General features: G+C 38.2%; 1 protein-coding gene across 2 annotated transcripts in view; it reads left to right on the top strand.

Annotated features, from left to right (window-relative positions):
* CHN2 (chimerin 2) overlaps positions 1-19,706 on the top strand; it is a 152,493-nt gene that overhangs the window by 64,678 nt on the left and 68,109 nt on the right. For both annotated transcript variants that reach the window (XM_015853812.3, XM_085540546.1), the window contains exons 3-4: positions 2,272-2,327; positions 17,000-17,031. In XM_015853812.3, coding sequence (XP_015709298.1) covers positions 2,272-2,327; positions 17,000-17,031 — 88 coding nt within the window. The remainder of the gene's footprint in view (positions 1-2,271; positions 2,328-16,999; positions 17,032-19,706) is intronic.

Below are 19,706 nucleotides of genomic sequence, written 5' to 3'. Positions count from 1 at the left end.
GTTATGACATCCTGGAAGGCTACTGTATTGGTCAGGCATTTCCCCTTGGTGAATCCATGCTGGCAGGTGCTAACATTCTTTTCTTACTTTTGTGTGGAAATGACATTTGGAATAAGCTGTTTCATTCCTCCCTTTGTTTTGTGAAATGCTGATGCTCCTCCAGTGATAACAATGACATCTCTGGGCAATCTAAACTAATGCCTGATGAAGTGGTTGGCAACCTTGCATGCAGCAGGAACATTGGAACTAGGTGATCTTTGAGGTCCCTTTCAGCCCAAACCATTCTAGGATTATGTGATCAGCCTTGGCAATCCTTTCAGACATTTCAAAGAGCTCTTTACTCTTCTCATTTATTCTGAGTGCAGCATGTAATAAGTTAGGCTTCATATGTATTCTTCAGACCTATTTTTTCAGCACCACAGCTATCAAGGTTATTTTAGAAACAGCTTCATCAGCTTAATTTGCTCTGTCAGTTAATATTTAACAATTTTGATTACTGAAAAATGGGATTTTTATAAAGTATAATTTTTCAATTAAAATTTAAATGAATAAATAGGGGAAATAGATCTTTCATTTAAAATAGTGAGGAAGCAATCTTGTACTTGCAATATTTTGAATCCATTTTGCCTACTGGGAAAGTATGGGCAAATAAAATAAATTCTTTACTACATTTAGTATTAAGCATTGTGGTACAGATGCTTATCTGTACCTTGCTGAATCAGCTGTTATGCTGATTTCAGACATTCAGAAATGGTCTCTTAAAACTGTAATACTGAGATACAGAATAATCAGGGTCTTAAGGAACGGTATCTGATTTTTTTAGCGTATTTTTTGTGCTTTACTTGACAAGTTTTTTGGATACACAACTAACTTGATCAGAAAGGAGTGAAAGGGAAGCTTTCAGTTTTACTTTGTAACACCATTAGAAGAGGTAAGAAAGCCCAGAAGCTGTGATAAATCTACAAAAGTAGCAGTAGGTCTGGCAGTGCTTAGTGAAACAGGTTAAATATAAGTTCTTAGAATATATTCAGAGTTGGAGCACGTACATAGGCGTTAAAACTGATGGGGGATATGAGATGTTACAAACTCTCCTGTTTTGTCCCTCCTCTGAACCAGGGGTGCAGATATCTGTTTGGGAAAGGGTATGGTTTTTTTTCCACCTTGACATTAGCAAAGAACAAACTCCCCTAAGCTTTCATATCCACTGAAAGAGAAACTTGTGTGCAGGCTGAGGACTTTCTCACTTCTCATGTTTAATTGCAGCTGTTTCTAGCCCTATTTGAAGAGAAGGTGCAGAAGAGAAGGTGCTGAAAACCAACACCTACCATTTCCATACCCTTTCTGTGACAGGACTCCTGTATTTAACCAATCTACTAGCATTAGTTTCCTTCCATAATTTACCATCTTTTAGGGCATAACTCAGAGCTTCACAAGCATCATGGAGAGCCCTTCCCTGGGAACTCAGTCTTTAAAAAAAATTCCTACGCACAACATCATCTTTCCAAATAAAGTATACAGAAGGCCTTCCTCAAGGGAGTCAATCCCAGCCTTTGGGATTTTTACTGGAGTTATGGAGAGACAGTCTGTCTGCATTGGAATTGATTACTGTCACTGTATGTCAGCTCCCTCTCATGACTTTTGAGTGGAAAGGAGGGGAAGGATCTCATTAGATACATGAAGGAAAGAGGCTGGGGGCCAGGGTTCAGCACCTACCCTTGGTCTCAGCTCTTTCTCCTGCAGCTTTCAGAAGACTGGCAAAATTGATCCTGGGCCATTTGAATGCGGCATAATTGTTTTGTTCACTTCCTCATAAATAGTCACGAGGAAATCTTAGAAAGAAATAAATTACGAGGTGATGGTGGGCTCTTTCAAATGGGCTGAATGTTTACTTGGCGTATCCAAAAAGCACAAGTGCTGCTAGTTAGCATTCTGTTCTTCAGACACTGTATGTGCAGAAGTGAGATGTCATCCTGAGATACACCTGAAAAATCCTTCTAGCCTTTTTTCTTTTGTTTATCTGATATAGAGGCAGTAACGATTCTAAGAGGAAATAATGATTCTAAGAGTTAAAACAATATTCATTTCTACTAGTTTACAGGTCAGCAAACTAGTCATGTTTTCATACAAATGACTTGCACATCCCTAAATAACTCAGTTTGCTGTCTTGGCATTTGCATTTTTCTCTGTAGCCTCTGGCTAAAAGACTCATCTGAATAAAAGTTTGTGTATGTTGCCGTCTTCTAATTATCTGTACATTTTTGTCTTTGACAGTGTATCAGTTACAACAGGAGGCACCACGTCCCAAGAGAATCATCTGTCCTCGGGAGGTCAGTTCCTCTTTCACTACACCTTGTTAAATCTGATGAATTGTCAGCAGCATCATTACCAAAAAATCTTTTGTACAGTCTGAGGGTAGTATTCTCTTTAATTTTTCTAAGCCATTGTTTTCTACAATCACTTTCCTTGAAGTTGATTAATTGAAGCAGATTAACACTTGCTAATTGGGCATAGAAGACTCATTCTACCACTAGAAGCATCTTATTGGACAAATACTCCTAATCCATTGCTTATTGTACTCTTCTATAAAGTACCTCAAGTATTTTTTGTTTCCTTGTCAAAATGGAACAGCAGGTTTATTTTCTTCCAGCATCCACATACTAAAGTGCATGTGATGTGTTTCAGTTTGACTCATGTTGCTGAGTTTGTTGAATGCATTTTGCTAAACTTCAAGTTCTAGCAAAAAAATAAGTTCAAGGTAAAATAGCTGGAGAACTTGTCTCTGTCGTGAAAAACATTAAGAAATACATAGGACTGAATGTTTTACTGGGTCATCTTGTCTCCTGTTTTCTTTTTCTGCATTTCTCCATCTCTTCTTAGTTAAATGCGTCATCTCCTCCAAATGCCCTGTGTAATAGTGATTGAAAACATATGTAGGCTTCTCTGCTCAATCAATAAAACTGTGATAGCCTCATCTTCCATAATGTCATGGACAAATTTTGTGCAAATAGAAATGTAACACTTGTAATAGAAATACTGAATGCACAAAGTGATTACATGAGGTATAAAAGATTACGTGAAAAGAGATGGAAACTGTGAATTGCTGCTATGACATATAGCTCTTTTTTAAAAACATTATCCCGAGCTTTGACGTGTTTTCCCACACTGTGTACCCACTGAAGAAGAGCCCTATCACAACACTCTATCAAATATTAATGGATGCAGACTCACAGCAGTCTTGTGGGGGGCAGATTTTGTGCCAAGGCACAGGTAGATGAAGTGAGTTTCCCAGGGTCATGAAACAGTCATTACAAAGTCAGGAATTGAATCCATTTTTCCCAAGTCCACAGAACACCTTCGCTAAAGGCCTGTTGCGGTTTCTTTTCTCAAGTGCCGTATAACATCTGTTTCAGAGCAGGATCTTGACACAGACTGAAGATCTTCAAGCTCTGTTTAATATGGATGTTCCCAAGACACACACACAGGGTGGTCAGAAAGGCAAGCAAAGCTTGGGAGTAGGTGAACCCTCCTGTCATTCCTTTTCCCTGGCAAAAACAGAGCTCGTGGAGAACGTGCATGCTGTAGCCATGTGGAGTTAGATTTTATTTCCTTGAAGACTTAGAGGAGTTTCTTACTTTGTGTGAGTCAATAGCCTATCCAAGATCTTATTTAAGTTGCACACTGCAAATGCTTTGAGAAAGAACTTGTCTTCAGAAAATCTGATTGAAAAGCATAGACTGCTGAGGAACCCATAGCTACCAATTGAACTCATTTTCATAGGAATAGAAATGACTTAGTCTGATGGAAATTCATCAAAAATTTGTTATGCCTACTCAAATTAAAGCATTTTTGCCTGCATGATTGAGAATTTGGATCAAAGTAAACTGTGATTGTAAAGTATAATAGTGGTAATATTCTTGTTCTGGAAACAGAAGTATCTATATGAGTAAGTGAGGTTGATGCAATAGTGAAATCTTCTCCATTATACTAGGTTGAAATTGCTTCCTTATGTTCAAGAACACATGTACAGTTGAAGTTATCCTTTTCTTCCCTTAACTGATGTTTGAAGATCATACATTATTTAGTTCCTGTTCAGGTCACTTCTAGAGATTTGCAAAAGGAAACTAAGATCATATTGTATAAACAAAGTGAATAAGTAGTTGGCAAAGCGGTGCCTAGCAAAGTAAAGTACAGAAAGTCTGATTCATGTATGTGGGTTTGTTTCTGACTAATTAACCATTTTTAGTCACTCACTTTGTGCACTGATAGCAGTCCTATTTTGATCTGCTGGGGTTTTTTTGTTGCTGTTGTTTTGTGGGTTCTTTTGTTTTTGTTTTTTTTACCTAAAAATAAGAAACTTCATACAAATGATGATCTTTGAGTTCTTGCTTCATTGGTGATTGGCTTTCTTTGTCCATGTGTATTCTTCTCTATAGGTTGGGACTGGGTCCTGATGCCAGATTGCTCCCTGTGGCTCTTATTATTGGTTCTGTATAAAGCAGAGCTGTATAGCAGTGTTACGGAGCATCACAGATTATTTTAAGGAGAAAATTCAGCACTACATTCTCATGGAACATATTAGCATCTCCTTAGCATACAGATTGTAGGCTGGGTGTATTCATTGCTTTTCCTCATTTTAGTTTGATGTTAGTGTCTTCTAATAATTGCTCAGGCTTGCCTCACTAAAATCTATCTTATTAATATTGGATTTCTATCAGTTGCATAGAAAATATCTGAAAATCCAGTTTATTGTCATCAGTGAGAAAATATCATAATTGGCAATATGATAGTTACTTAGCATGCAGCATAATGCTCAACCAACATCTGGAGAGCAAGTGTCAGCAGGATGTGTGAATGACAGCGAAAAGATCTCTCTCCGTGTGAATATAGGAACTGGACTTTGTTGAGGGTGTTCTCTTGTGTAATTTAGGATTCAAATTACTTCAGGCAAATGTGGTAACAATTGCAAATTATTTTAAACCCTTCGTGCTCGTGGGAAGGTGTCTTTCATTCATAATTGCTGAATTCTGCTTGTTCTAAAGGAAATTCAGGCATCTGCTGAAAACAATATCTGTAGCAGCAAAAGAGAAACTTGTAAAGCACTGGTTGTTTTTGCTCTCACCACTTGGCGCTTTCATCATTTTTTCTATCTTTTCTACTGCTGTTTTCCACATTTTCTGCATTCATTTGCTCCCCCATTTCCTCCGCATTGCTCTGCAGTCACAAAGGTTTTAGCCTCAGATCTCTGCAGTTTTATCACCTGATTTGTGTGGGTTTCCTGATTAACTATACTGTGGAGACAAAATCACCTCTCTTGATATGCAACCAACCAGACTAAAAGCTAGGACCTTAAATAAAACATGAACATTTATATCTTTGTGTCTTTGTGCTTTGCTACCATGATTTTCTTTTTCTTTTCTGCCTGCATAAATATCTCGTCAGCAAAAGCAGGTCGTTCCTGCAATGGGAATTATATTGAATGAACTGTTAGGGCTTCAGGTATCTAACAGCTTTTAATTAATCACCACTGGCAGCACAAGTGGTGTGAATATCTACCTTCCCAATAACACTGGATTCCTGCCAATATCCTCATTTATAACCATATTCCTCCCAGCAGTGTTTTAATGATTTATTTTTTAAACAGAAAAAAAAAAAAAAAAAAAAAAAAAAAGTTTAGTTTAAAAGCACCATTCAGGTGGAATGTAGCTCTTAAATATCGTGCTTGCAGATGCAAGTGTGGTGATAGGTGCCAAAAGATCAGATTCATTTTGTGAGAAAGCTGTATTATAAAGCATCTGTTAGGATTTTGCCTATGGAAATGGTGATCAAAAATGGCACCCACAGTTTTATTATAAAACATCTTTTCTTAAATTTATTTTTAAGAAACAGTTCAGTAGTCATCTATTCAAAAGTAAAATATCTTTTAAAGAAATAGAAGCTTTAGCGAAGTAGAAGAGTGAAAGAAGGCTGATGTTGTTAGGTGGGAACATATTTGATAACTACCGATAAACAACAGGCACAGGTTACTTGTACTGCATCATTCAGTTATTCATACCTCTGAATGCCACTCCTTTTCCAGGGAAGTCTTAACTGCTGACAGCATTTTTTGAGGCTGGTGAGTTCATCTGCATTAGACCTTTAATATTCCTAACAGTGTTTTGGCCAAGCCAGTGTCAGCAGCAGCGAGAAACTTGTCTGAATTTCCCCAGTGTAGGCAAAGCCTTAGAGCCTTAACTTATATTATTATGTAGAAAGATGTCAGTTAATTGCCTTCCTCCTTGTTCTGAATTACAAATAGGTTGCATCAGAAGCAGAAATGATTTTCTCTGCCTTTAAAGCATCAAAATTATGATTCTCTTTTTAAAAGCAAATATGTTTACAAAAAGGGAATCTTTCTGTGGAAAGCTTCAATATATATATGTATATTTTAATATGTATATCTTAAGTAATTCTAAGAGACAAAATAATAATTAGATAGCCAAACAGTGCTGCTGAGAATCTTTAACCATCCAGAGGGTCAGGAACTCATTTTGACTCTTTTGATATCCATTACTCAGATTCATCAAAACAAGTGTATAGTTAGTGGCATTTCACAGAGCATTGCTGTTGAAATGGTCACTAGCAGGTTTATGAATATATTGCCATCTCGTACTGTATTATATGCATACAGAATTATTACGCGTTCCAAAATCGAACTACTGCAAATTGTTCTTTATTTGTTTTCTGCAAAGAGTCTTCCTGATGCTGGGATTCAAGCTAGTAAACAGCAGTTAGCAGAGTATGAGTTAAGCAGTAGCAGTATGGAAAAATGCCTTAAGAATGCTTTTGTCAGTCCAACTTTCAGGTATGAAAATATTTTATATTTGTACAAAAGGGAAAAAAAACAAAACACTTTAAAGCAGTCAGTTCCATAATTAGGCAAACTTGAGCAAGGTTATTGAAATTAAGCCTTATCTGACTGCATAATAAGTATTTAATCATTGCAGTAAGTCTTTCATGAATTTCCTTACCTTGCTCTCTTAATGACCTTTACAAGTTGACTATTTTCTTCTTCTCCTCTGCCTTTATATTTCTAAGAACAATGTCCATTCTGAAGTACTTGAGAGCTGTAAATTGGCCATAAAATTGGTGGTAAATAATGAGAGTAAATGGTTATTTTTATGGCTTTTGTTTAAATCATGCTACTGCAAAGAGTCAGGCAGAGCCATAACAAGGTGTCTCTTACTGTCTAGAATTATTCAGAATATACATGATCTTTTCCTTAGAAGGAAACCTCAGAACACACACAGTGACACACTGAGATACCCCATTAGCCGGCAATTAAATGAAAATGAGCAAAGTTGTTCTGAAACCTATTTTCATTAATGAAAATGTTTGTATATATAAGACTTAATGGAGCCTATACCTTCATGTTCTTACAGTGTTGCTGCTGCTTTAATTATGCTTTTAAAATCCTGTATTTATGATAGAATCAAAAAATAACAAAGAGGACACAGCAGTAGTCTGTGGGTTGCAAGTAGAGCTTAAGAAGAGTTTTGAATAGACACTAGCAAAAGGAAGAATGTTCTTAAGCTGAAATGTGTAGTGAAAGTAGAAAGCATGGCTGCATCGGAGGAAAATGAAAATAATTGAAGGCTGGGAAAAATCTTTGATTAAATTGGAACCCAGATAATGTTTAAATGCATTATAACCAGCATCTCGCCAAAGTGAACACATGTATGCTTTCCTTTTAGGTATAAATTGTAGGGTTTTACCTAATGTAATGTTTCTACAGTATCTTCATAGGATGCTTTTGATCCGGAGAATGTGATTTGCAGCAGTAGATGAAAGGCTGAAATATTGCTTGTCCAAAATTTACTTGTATTCATCACATCAGACAAAATCGTTGTTTTTCCTCTATCTGGAGAAAAGTCATGAAGTCTCACTCCCCAGCAGTAGAAACCACATCATCCTGACCGCAACAGTCTGCTGACTACTGAGCAAAGGAAAGCTTTTTAAGAGTTCTGCAGGTGTGATTGTTAAGACTTCATGGAAGTATTGACAACTAAACAAAATTAGAATAGGTTTGTCTATTCCAAATTTCATCAGGTTTGATTTACTGACGTTAGAAGTTACAATTTCCAAATTAGCCTGTTGACACTCTTTGCCAGAGAACTACTGTGTAAATCAGTTGTGTTTATGAACCTTACTGAAATGGAACAAGTAAAGCCGTCTTTTTGGAAGACAGGGTGGCAGCAAGCAAAAGTAATAACCAGCTGTCTTTATGAAATGATGAACTTGCTAGTTATCCCTCCCTTTTGGTTGGAAGTTTGCTTGGGAAGTTTCACCCTTCCCTCCGTTTCCCCTTGGTAATATGTAGTGCATTGTGATTTTGCCATTGCTGTAATTTTTATTCTTATTTTTTTATCTAGTTCTTTTTGTTTTGACACAATGTCAAGTTTAAGTAGCTTTCAGACCAAAATAAAAGCCACTTCCATCTCTCAACATAGAGCTTATCAATCAGCCTACATCTATGAGAAAATTCTATGTGCCTGTACAGTTTTATGTATCAGTTCTTATTTAGGCCCCTGATCCTTCTTCTGGTTGAAATAATATGTAGAAGAGGGTCCCACTGTGTTTGCTCTCTGACCGATACTTTGTGTGATGTCTGAATAGATGAATAAATATAGAAACTACTTATTTGTCTGTATCCACCTGTGTATCTTACTTCTAGTCTTGTTATACGCACACGTATATAGCTAGATAAAGAATAATCAAATCAGTTTTTGATTTGAAATCAAACATGCTTCTGTTTGGAATACCGCAGAGAAGTAGGTGTGATCAGAGTGAAGTCTGTATTAATTTCAAATGAGGACTCCTGAGTTTTCAGGACTCAAAATGAAAATTCAGAAGTTTTGCAGTTTATTTTTTTGTTTATAACTTTGTTTACAAAATACATGCCTGTTTGAAATAAATATGGTAATTTAACCTGTACTGCCATAATTCGACTATACTCTCCTACTTGGTATTTAGCAGGGAATCCAATAAGACCTCATTTTTCCAGTCTAGAAAGTGTAGCTAGCAGTAGCTGAGCTCCTTTGTTCCTCTTCAGACCTTGTAGATAACCTGACATGAGAGATGTCTGCTGTTTCCAGGTACAGAGCAGAAATGTCAATAGAGTCAATGATGGGAGAATAACTGAGTTGATGGTAGTGTTTTTGATCTCATCCTTGTGCTGTCTCCATGGACAGGTGTTCTCCTGGTGTAATGAAGTAACAGTACATATCTCACTTTATGATGGAGCTTAATCAAGGCCCTCTCCTCTGAGTTTTCCACCTACTCTTAGTCACTCTCAGTTTACATGTCCTGTTTCCTAATTTTCCTTCCTCACTCCCAGTCTGTGGTTTTGAACTGGTTTCTCCTAACTGATTTCCAGTCAGTCTCTGACAGACTGATTGGCAAATGTTCTTTGAGTATTTTGCGAGCACTTTCTCTAGGTCCTTTGCTGAAGGGACATGTTTTTACATCAAATAGTAACAATGGTCTGGTTAGGAACATGGCCTTTGGGGATGTGCTAGGACAGATAACACAGGGCATTTGTGAGGATGTATCGTGGACCGTTATGATGGGTCGTATACATACATGATGGTTTTAGTTCTTCTCAGTGGTTACAGAAGCACAAGCAGCATTTATAACACTGTTGGGCTTTCTGCATTTATCTGCTGCTGTTAGGGATATCTTTCCTCCTGTTTAAATAACTCAACGTGTCTATCTTGAAAAAAAGGAACACAGTGAGATACTATATTTAAACTTTTTATCTAACATTCAAGGTAACATTGATCTTCCTTCTTCCATGTAATGATGCCCTTACTGTGTGAGTGGAAACCATGTAACAAAAGAAATGGCTCCTGGATTTATTATCAAAGTTGTTTGATCGTGACCTCATCTCCCCTGACTATTTAGCAGCTGCCTCCCTGATTAAGATTCATTTCAGTTTATTTTAGCTTGTGTCCACAACTGCATTATTGTATTAGGTAACAAAATATTTGTGGTTTTGTTGTTTTTTTTTTCTTGTTCAGTTATGCTTTTCCATGTTAAAGCAGGATGTATACAGAAATGTATTCCCTTTTACTAACAGTGGCAAGTGTCAATGTTGGGGAAAATTGTATAACCTTCTGGAGTTTAAAGTGTTTTGATTGTATTGATTACTGTATGGTGGGCTGAGGGAGCTTGCTCAAGGTCACAGATGATAGGAAACTAAACCAAGATAAAAATACCCTCATAAGAGATGCTTTACCGCACTTGTTTTGAAAGTTTGGTACAAGCAAACAAGAACGCAAACAATGCAACCTGACTCTTGTTGAATTCTTTGTCTTTGAAGATGACAGGAATAACCTTGGTGGAATGGAAATCAGCCTGCAGTAGGTGTCATAGAAACAATCGGATCTGCTGAACTCCCGCACTTCCCTGTGATGTGCTGGGGAGGGATCTTTGTGCATCTGTGTTCTCCACAGGTTACAGCGAGCCATCAGGCTGCAGATTAAGCAGCTTAGAACAGTAGTTAATAAAAGCAATTTTTTGAATTCTTCACTTCTGCCTTAACTTTTATATTCTACCTTGCAGTGAAGAGCTCCAGTTTTACATTATCCTCAGTACTGTAAGTTTTACAGAAGAATATATATATATATTTAAGATAGCCAGAACAGTTCAGCACTTCATTGTTTTATGCTATTTGGGTAAGCAGTGACCAGTTCATCACCTGATGGCTTGGCCTTCTGCTCTAGAGTAATTCATTCTGTCCACTGCCTTCTCCCTGCTGTCCTGAGGTGGGCAGGAATGTGGTATTGCTGTGGCTTTATATGTGATTTATACTGCCTTCTGCTCCTTGCTGATCCCTATCAGCCTGAGAGCAAGCAGGCATGAGGAACCAGCTGCATCATGCATATCAGGGGTGGAGGAGAATCACAACTCTGCAGTGAGTGATGTTCGCATATTCTCTTCTTAAAGTCTTCCACAGCTGAAGACTTCATGAATATTTCTGTTTGCTTATGTACTGCTTAATTATTTTTAACACTTTCCTGATATCTAAATCCTATCTTTATATGCAGTTTAAGTCTATTCCTTTTAGTCATCTCTAGTAACCACCCGGAGAACGAATCCTTATTTCCTCTTGAAGAAGGCTGCCTTTCTCCTACGTGTCTGCTACAGCCCCCTCGGTCTTCTCTTCAGGCGATCTCTTTTCACATCTGTTATGCTTGTTGAGTCCCTGTTCATTCTGTTGATTTGCTTCAGACTTTCTTGAGACATGATATTCAAAGCTATACTCAGGATTTCAGCTGGAGGCCTTCTGAATGGAAATTGCAAAGAGAGGATTACAAGAGGTGTCTTGTAGGCTGCACACTTGTTTTTATATGCTGCAGAGGGTCAAGCACTGAGCTCTGCTCTCTGTGACAGCGACAGGGCCCAAGGGAAAAGCATGGAGCTGTGTCAGGGAAGGGTCAGGTCCTGGGTTATGGAAGGGTGGTGGGCATGGAATGGGCTGCTCAGGGCAGTGGTCACTGCCTCAAACTACTGGAGTTCAAGGAGCATTTGAACAGTGCTCTCAGACATATGGTCTGATTTGTGAATAGTCCTGTGTAGAGCCAGACGCTGGACTCAGTGATCCTTATGGGACTCTTCCAACTCAAGATATTCTATGATCATGTGGCCAAAATATTCACAAAGTTATGTGGTCTGTATGGGCTCGTCATTGGAGCTTGTCCCATTGGTCATGCTGAATGCCATTGACTGGAAATCTGAGGGGGAAAGAGAAGCTTTTCATTAGGTATGCACTTAGTGACTGCCTGTAATTGGCCAGAGAATGCAGGTGTTATTACATGGCTGCTATTCGTACTAGCACAATTAGAAACAAGCTTTGAGACATAATGCTTTTCTCAAAACCAAGTGTTGCTTCTCTTTGAAGGCTCAGGATCCAGCAGGCCTGAAAAAAAAAAAAAAAAAAAAATGGTAGCAAGAAAGTAAGGAAAAGGTGGTTAAAAAAGGTAGATAAATATTCTCTTGAAAAAATAATTGTCTCCCTTATTAAGAGGCACTGATGTCAAGTAATTTCTACTATTCAGAACTAATTTGCATTCTAATTGATATAAGTGTAAATTTATTTAAGACAAATTTTTAGGGAAAAAAAGAAACCTAACCCAACATATTATAGAAGGAAATAAATACAGCATCATTTTTTTACTCTATTATATTTCTGTCAATGAAGGCTTAAAATTTCTCTTAATATTTTTCTGTCATTGATACTGAGGCAGAATTTTGCAGTTGACTTATGACAACTGTGCCAAAAGCTGAACAATTTGGACAGTAAGCTCCATTTTCTATAGACTGAAGACTTTTATCCAGACTACTATTTGCCTTTTGTTGAGTTGAAAACCATATATATGGCTAGTCAGCTAGAATTACTGAAAAATGAAAAAGATTTTTTCCAAACAAAAACTGTATCTGATTAAAATTCCTTTGGGAAAATGTCCTGACTGCCTGCCCTGATTGACCAGACATTTTAAACTCCTGGATCTTGTTTCTATATTCTTTCTGCGTAATGGGGAGATGAACAAAAAGCTATGCACCTCATTGTTCCCCTTCCCCTTTCATATTCTCCTTGTGGTTGTATTAAAGCAGTGGTTGAAATAGGTAGGTCTATGATGTTGTATCATGCTGGTCCTTCTGAATTAGACAGATTGCTGTCCTAGAGGGATTTCTCGGTTTTCATCACAACATTTCTTGACTTCAGTGTTGGCCACTGGATAAAGAAATGTGTCTTGTGCAATGAAGCTGAAGAGAAATTCTTTTTTTTTACTTTTTGAATTAGAATTGTCTTATTTCTGTGATCGTACTTTTCAGGGTATCTCAAATCTTCAGTGCAGTGTGGCTTGGACGTTGATGCTTGCAATAAAAATCTATTACATTAGGGCATACTCACCTCCTGCCTGTGTGATTCCCAGTAGTTTTGCTATGAGTTATCTGCAGAGTGCTGTAGGATTTTAATACAATAATCTGCACATTAGCAGGAGTATGTCATTCTAAGGCTAAACCACCTTGGCCAAAAGAGAAGCCACAAATCCCAGAGCATTAAAATTCAGTAAACTTAAAAATTATGTGAATGCAGTATATTGAATTAGCTTGGATAGCTGGTGTGTTTTGATATAGAAGACTTAGTTCTTTCTCAGTGTTGAGGTTGAGCTCCAGTGCAACTGATTCCATACCTTGAATAATATGCCATAACATTGTAAAAACTTGTAAAAGTAGATTAAATGTAGGAATGAGTCTTTTTTGGAGGCTGAGGAGGGGCAGGTTTGGCAGGCTCAGAATAAAGGATAGACAAAGGATAGGCTGTGTAGAGCCTTTCAGAACAATCTTCCAAACAAATGCCTTTGGAGGGCCGAGTTTCATTTGTCTATGAGCATGCTTCAGTATTAGATGTTGTTAAATGTTGCTGGCTTTGTAGGACTGGGGAACCATTATTGATTTAAGGCTGTTTCACTATAATTTGTATTTCCTGATCAATTTTGACATTCACTGATAATTCATAATTCATACAACTGTGCATTCAGTATTAATTCTCATTGCTTTCCACAGATTTCTGGAGTAGTGGCCAGAAATGTCTGCTCTGCAAAACAACCTGTTTGGCAATAATACCTTTTCCTAAGCCTGAAAATTACTATATCACATTTAACTTGAAAGCTGTCACTTTTAGTGAAGACACAGAATTCATTTTGTTTGCCCTCTGTGTGGGAGTGATAAAAGCAAGTTACAATTCTCTTTAAGGTAAATATATATTTTCACTAGTGCAGACCTATTATTTGCCATATGTTATCTGCCTGTCTATGTGAGAGTCCTAAATGATTCAGCCCCGCAGATTTCTTCACATGCTGACTGTTCAGAGAGAAGAGATGAAGTGTTGCATAAAACCACCTGGGAAATGTGGTCACTTTTTCAACAAAGAAATCATGTGGACTGTATGATAGTTGATAAAAGTATTCATTGTTGTCCTTTATCTATTGAAAAATAAATGAAAAAATTAGGTGCTCGTGTCCTCAGAATAAGGTTGATTATTCTGGGCTCCCTGCAGCTTGGAAGCAGTCGCTTGTCTACCTGTGGGTTTTCTGTCCTGTCCCTGTTGAAGGATTCTCTGTGTCAGATCTGTCTGGCTTTGTGTGCATGCACACGAGCCGATTTATAGCAGGAGAGGAAAAGCTAATCCCGACTGAATTCAGCCACCTTTGCCTTTTGGGATACAGGCTTTTCCTTGAAGTCTGTACAGAGTCTGCTGTCAGTGCAAAGCAGAACTACCGGCTGCTTTGATACTTCTGAGTTTCTGCTCCATCTATTGTGTTGGCTTTTGGTTTATTTCCAAGTTCAATCCAACATTCTGGGCTTGATCTAGAGACCCTGATGTCATTTTGATCTTTTCTGTCATTGTAACTTTGTTTCTTTGTGTTTGTTCCTAGCAGAGAAGTGGGCTTTAGGAGCTTAATGATTATTTCAGGCCAAAGTTTGCAGCAAGCACAGAATAAGAGTCTCTCTCAATTCCAGCACAACACAGCTTTCATTTGTGTTCCTGGATGGTCTGGCAGAGGTGCAGCTTCACTTCACAGAGCACTGCAATATCTTCCTTGTCTAAAACAAAGTGCTGACACTGTGGCTGCTTTAGATACATGGATGCTATAAAGGTGTTGGGATTTTTGCTTTAGGGATGAGTAGAGGGAGAGAGGATTTGATGGGCTTTGTGTGGGTTCTCAGAAGAACAAATCTTTTAACTTGCAAACAGCAGGGAAAAAGGGAAATCACAGAGTGCAGGGGATTTTAGTTGGTTGCTTGTTAAATGATAAAAGTGTCACAGACAAATTCGGGTTTTTGCATAAAAAAGTGTTGTGAGAGGGATTCAAAATGTGTCTCCATTTGCTGAGAGGTATATGTAGGGATTGCTTTTATACTTTATATTTTTTGTATTTGTGGGGGAAGTTGTGCTTGCAGGCAGTTTTGATGGCAGGTGACACCTCTCTATCTTTCTGAGGTTCACTTAAAGCATTCGGGTTTATTCTGTGTATAGAATCAAGGCAAAAGCAAATCACTTTTATTTAAAGAAGCAGGTTCTGAATCCAAGATGAAAGTCACACTTCACCTTCTGTGTTGTGAGGGTTTTATTTGGCTTTCTGTGGGAGGGAAACTTTGTCTGCTTGTTCTTTGTCATCATTTTCAATGTACTGAGAATTGGCCTTTACTTCCACAATAGAGAGGATTGAATGTGGTGGTCTTATAAACTTAACCCAGCTTCTGATACCTGTTTTTTGATTAAGCTCCCAAATAAAAATATAGTTTGGAGGGTCACTCGGGTCCATAAGGATGACAAGTCCAAATGATAAAACCAAGTCATGCTATTCAAAATGAACGGTCTTATTGCTGGGAGAGGTGTTGGATGCCCCATCCATGGAGACAGTCAAGGTCGGGCTGGACAGTGCTCTGAGCACCTGATGTAGCTGTAGGTGTCCCTGATCATTGCAGGAGAGTAGGACTAGATTAGTTTTAGAGGTTCCTTCCAACTCAGACAATTCTGTGATTCTGTGAGCATATAAACCATGTTCTCTTTCTGAGGCAACACAGCTTTTTCTTGAGTTCTTTCTTTTTCTTACAAAAATGTGGCATTGTTCAGATATAGGGCTAGGCTGGTTCAAATAGTAACAATTTTATTAAAGACCTCTTTGATCTCTTTTATCTTCTATGTGATGTGGATGACTTTTACATAAAGCCTGAATACTCTTTTCAAATTTCCAGTGGTCATATGAGAAGTGAACAAAGAATGTTAAAAAAAGACACTGAATTCATGTACTGTTATTTCTTAGTTGCCATATTTGCACACAGTAACACAGCACCTGCACTTGGCAATTCTCTGATTTTGGTCTTTCTTCTCTTCTGCATTTCACTTTTGCTTTTAATCCTGCCCCTTAAAGCTCCAGAATGTTTGTATAAGAGTATTATTCCTGGGCAGGAGTTTCAAGGGTATGATATTGCTATTGTCAGAGCTGTGCTGGGAAAGAAACATCAAGCTGGAAAAGAAGAACAGTCAGGACTTGATTGAAATCCCATAGGACTTCCATTGAAGGTTCTCATTATCTTCTACAGACCTTAGTTCATTTTGCGCTGCATTGGAGCCTTAGCGACTGCAGGGTACAAAGGCAGCTGCTTCAATTTAGTGCACAGTGTATAAATTATTGAATCCAAAGTAGTGACACGCATTTGTTATTTAGAAGTAAAGGACCTCCATGAATTCAAAGTTTTTATGAGTGAAATAATGAGACTTAATCAAAACAAGAACGTGCGTTTGGATGTCCTGGAGTCTGTAAATGAGGATGCCCGGACCAATTGCAGATGGATCGGGTGGGTCTCAGCTGGGGGAGCCATGCCCTCTGCCGGCCTCTGCCTGCTGCGCGCCGGGCCGTGCATCACCTGCAGAGCCCGTCCAGGAACTGGGAGGCAGTTCAGAAAACAAGGCAAAAGAAATAAGGGCTGACGTTTGCTTTCAGAGAACTCAACAATTATTGGAGCTTGAGGAATATATGCACTCATCAGAATACCCCAAGTTTCTGTATGCAAACATTGCATTCCTAGAACATGATCCAAAGATCTTTGGAATAGCTGGGAATAGTTGTTGTGTAACTATTAGATTGGCAAAAAATACTAACACATATTCTTTATGCAGCTGATCAGATTTTATGCAATGTGATATAGTTCTGTGTTTTTTTTTTCTAACCTCTGGGAAGTGCAATTCTAGAAATCCATCACTAAAACAACCTCCTTTTATTTTCCTGTTCTGTTCTGGTCATCGTGTTCTGGTCACAGTTTTGAATCTGCAGAATTTCAGCACTTAGATGGTCGCACAATAGTCCTTGTTAATAATCAAACGTAATTCATTTTTATGTTGCTTATTTAAAACTGTTTGAAACATTTTTTCCTTTCTTTCAAAATCTAGGTGGAGAACAGACCAAAGTATTATGGAAGAGAGTAAGTATCCTTCTCTTTTATATATGTGTTGGGTGTAGCTGAAAGTTGTAGAATTAAAACAGCCACAATAACAAAAAAACACTGTGGAGTTCTGGCAAATAATTTACCTTTTGCTTCAACTGGAAGCTAAGTATCTTGAATGCCTAATATTGGATCAGTGTTATTGATGTTACAGTTCAGTACTGCTGCTCACGATCTCTGACACTGTTGAAGCCTTCAGGTTTATGTTTGCAAGGACAGTTTGGGGGAAAAAAGATACTGTCTTGAGTGGTTTTTCCTTTTATGCTTGTTGATGTTTTAACCTACTAGCCACCCTGTGATGGGCAGCTTGCCTCCATTAGTGCCTTTTTAAGGGTGTCTTTATGCTTCTTCCTGCCTAACACTCACACCTGGATATGGAAGTACACACACTTTCTGCTGCATGTCAAAGTACTACTGATCCTGGTAAAGTTACTAGATCTAAAATCGCCCAAGTGTCGGTGCATTTTTGTTGTAAGGAAAATAAGGGATTGCTAGAGGTCAAGCTCAACAGCTTTCCTACTTGTCAATAGCTTACTCGCAAGGAGCTGGATTCAGTATTTGCAAGGAATTTTTAGCAGGTAAAGCTGAAAGGGAGAAATCACCACGGTCTCCTTGTTCAGCATCTCTTGTAGTGCTAGCAATTGGCCTTTACTGGAGTAATCTGCTGAGGCTTAACATCTTATCACTGGCTAAACTGCTGAGATCCCCTGTTCTTATTTCCTTCCATCCCAGACACATCTGTGTTTAATGAACCTTTTCTGCTATTGAGAAGCTCAAGAGCCAGCAGCTTGCCCCTAATTACTGAGTTTCATTTTTTTTTAATACTATCTTTGACAGTAGGGAATTTAGATCTAGCCATGGCAGTATAACGGAGTTGAAGACAGCATCCAGCTAAGCAAGCCATGACACTGTCTAAAGCAAGACATAAAGCCATTGCAACAAGCTTTCACCCATGCAGTGCATGCTGGTTGGCATCCCGTGGGTGTGTGTGGGGCTGGCAGAACTGTAGGGATGGATGTGATATCCCTTAGTTTATCCCTTAGGATATCACATCCATTCTTACAACTCAGAAAGATTTCAGAACCACTGGGGACGGCCCTGTACCAGCAATTGACTCAGTGCTCAATACTACTTGGAAAGAGGATCAGGACCTCCTAGGGAAAGAAATAGAACATATGAGATTATATTATTGTGTAAATTCACAGAGTGGCTGCATTTTAAGCAGTGCAGATCCCCCTCTCCCCATTCCTTCTCCCTTGTATTTAGAGTGTAGAACAAATGAAAGGCAGAGCAAAGTGATGGACTACAGTATATAGAAGACAAACAGCCCTTCTTCAGTGAATGCCCAGTAGAGGAGCTCACAGCATCCCTCTCCGGTTCATTGCCATGTGTTGCTGAGGAGGCCATAAGCATAGTGATATTGAAGTTTTTCCAAGTGTGACTCTGATTCATGAAGGATAAGGTCACAACTGATGGCATAACTTCTGGCTTAACCAGTGATAGATGGATGGACAGGGATGTGAAGTGAAAGAAGTGTTTAACTGCTTCCTGTACTCTTTTCATGAACATTTATTGTCGGCTGCTGTCATGGGCAGAAGGCTAAGCCCAGGCAATCTTGCACCATGCACAACAGGTTTTATGCTCATACATATATTTACTGAAAATATACATGAGAAATGCATGGATTACCCTGTGCTTAACACCCATGGTTAAAGAAATTTCACAGCTGCCCCAGATATCCTGTCCCAGTAGTTTCTTATATTGAGTACCAGGAGAGGGTTTTTTTTTCTACTATCTACAGTAAAACCTGGTTTATTTTATAATAAGCTTCTGGTGGTGCTCATTATTTTTAAGTAGGTGTACAAATTGCCGTGAGTTTACTGGTAAAAACATGCTTAAATTATGTCATCTAGAGGATGCTTGTTTTGATTTGGATGCAGCAGGAAATTACTCTGTCCCCAGCAGTATGAAAAGAATGTATGAGTCAATCTACATACTTTTGAATGTAAAGTTACTATGGTAAAATCACCAAAATCTAATGTTTCCAGCATATATTAGTTGTGAAAATACAACTTAAGAGAATAGGACAACAATCGCATTTACATCCAGTGTGTTTTTCTTCTTTTCCACTACCATGCCAGAGGCAGTGTTAGAAATATGCCACTTCAAATGTATTTTCAGGAAAGAGAAAACACTTCAGGTCAGTACAATTTGGTGCCATTTTTCAGAGACAGTGGCAAAAATAGGCACTTTCGAAACCTTTAAGGAGACACTTAGAAACTTATCAGCTAGCAAAATGTGTGTCAGAGTTAAGACTGAAACTGCTGTAAAGATGTTGTTTGTACTTGTGGAAGGATCACAACTAAGCATTGATTATTGTAAAGTTTATTATGCATCCCCTGGCCTTTCTTTCATAAAATACAATGGCAAAAGAATCACAGAAGTACTGCTACACAGAATGAGGAACTTGACTCAAATAAAGGAAACGGTGTTTTTCTTGAGGATGTGAAATATCTTCTGCTTCAGTATGGACAGAAAAGAATTTTGAGTGACTGTTGCCATTTTTCTTCTCAATTTCAGCTACAATCTTAAGGAAGCAGTATTAAAAGCTAAAGAAAACTAGGAATAAGAATGACCTCTTCTTTTGAAATCAT

The sequence above is a fragment of the Coturnix japonica genome, chromosome 2, assembly GCF_054131305.1.
Source record: "Coturnix japonica strain WE chromosome 2, WE-NBRP24, whole genome shotgun sequence".
Lineage (NCBI taxonomy): Eukaryota > Metazoa > Chordata > Aves > Galliformes > Phasianidae > Coturnix > Coturnix japonica.
The sequence above is the reverse complement of the archived record's forward strand: the minus strand, read 5'-3'. Positions and strand labels throughout refer to the sequence as shown.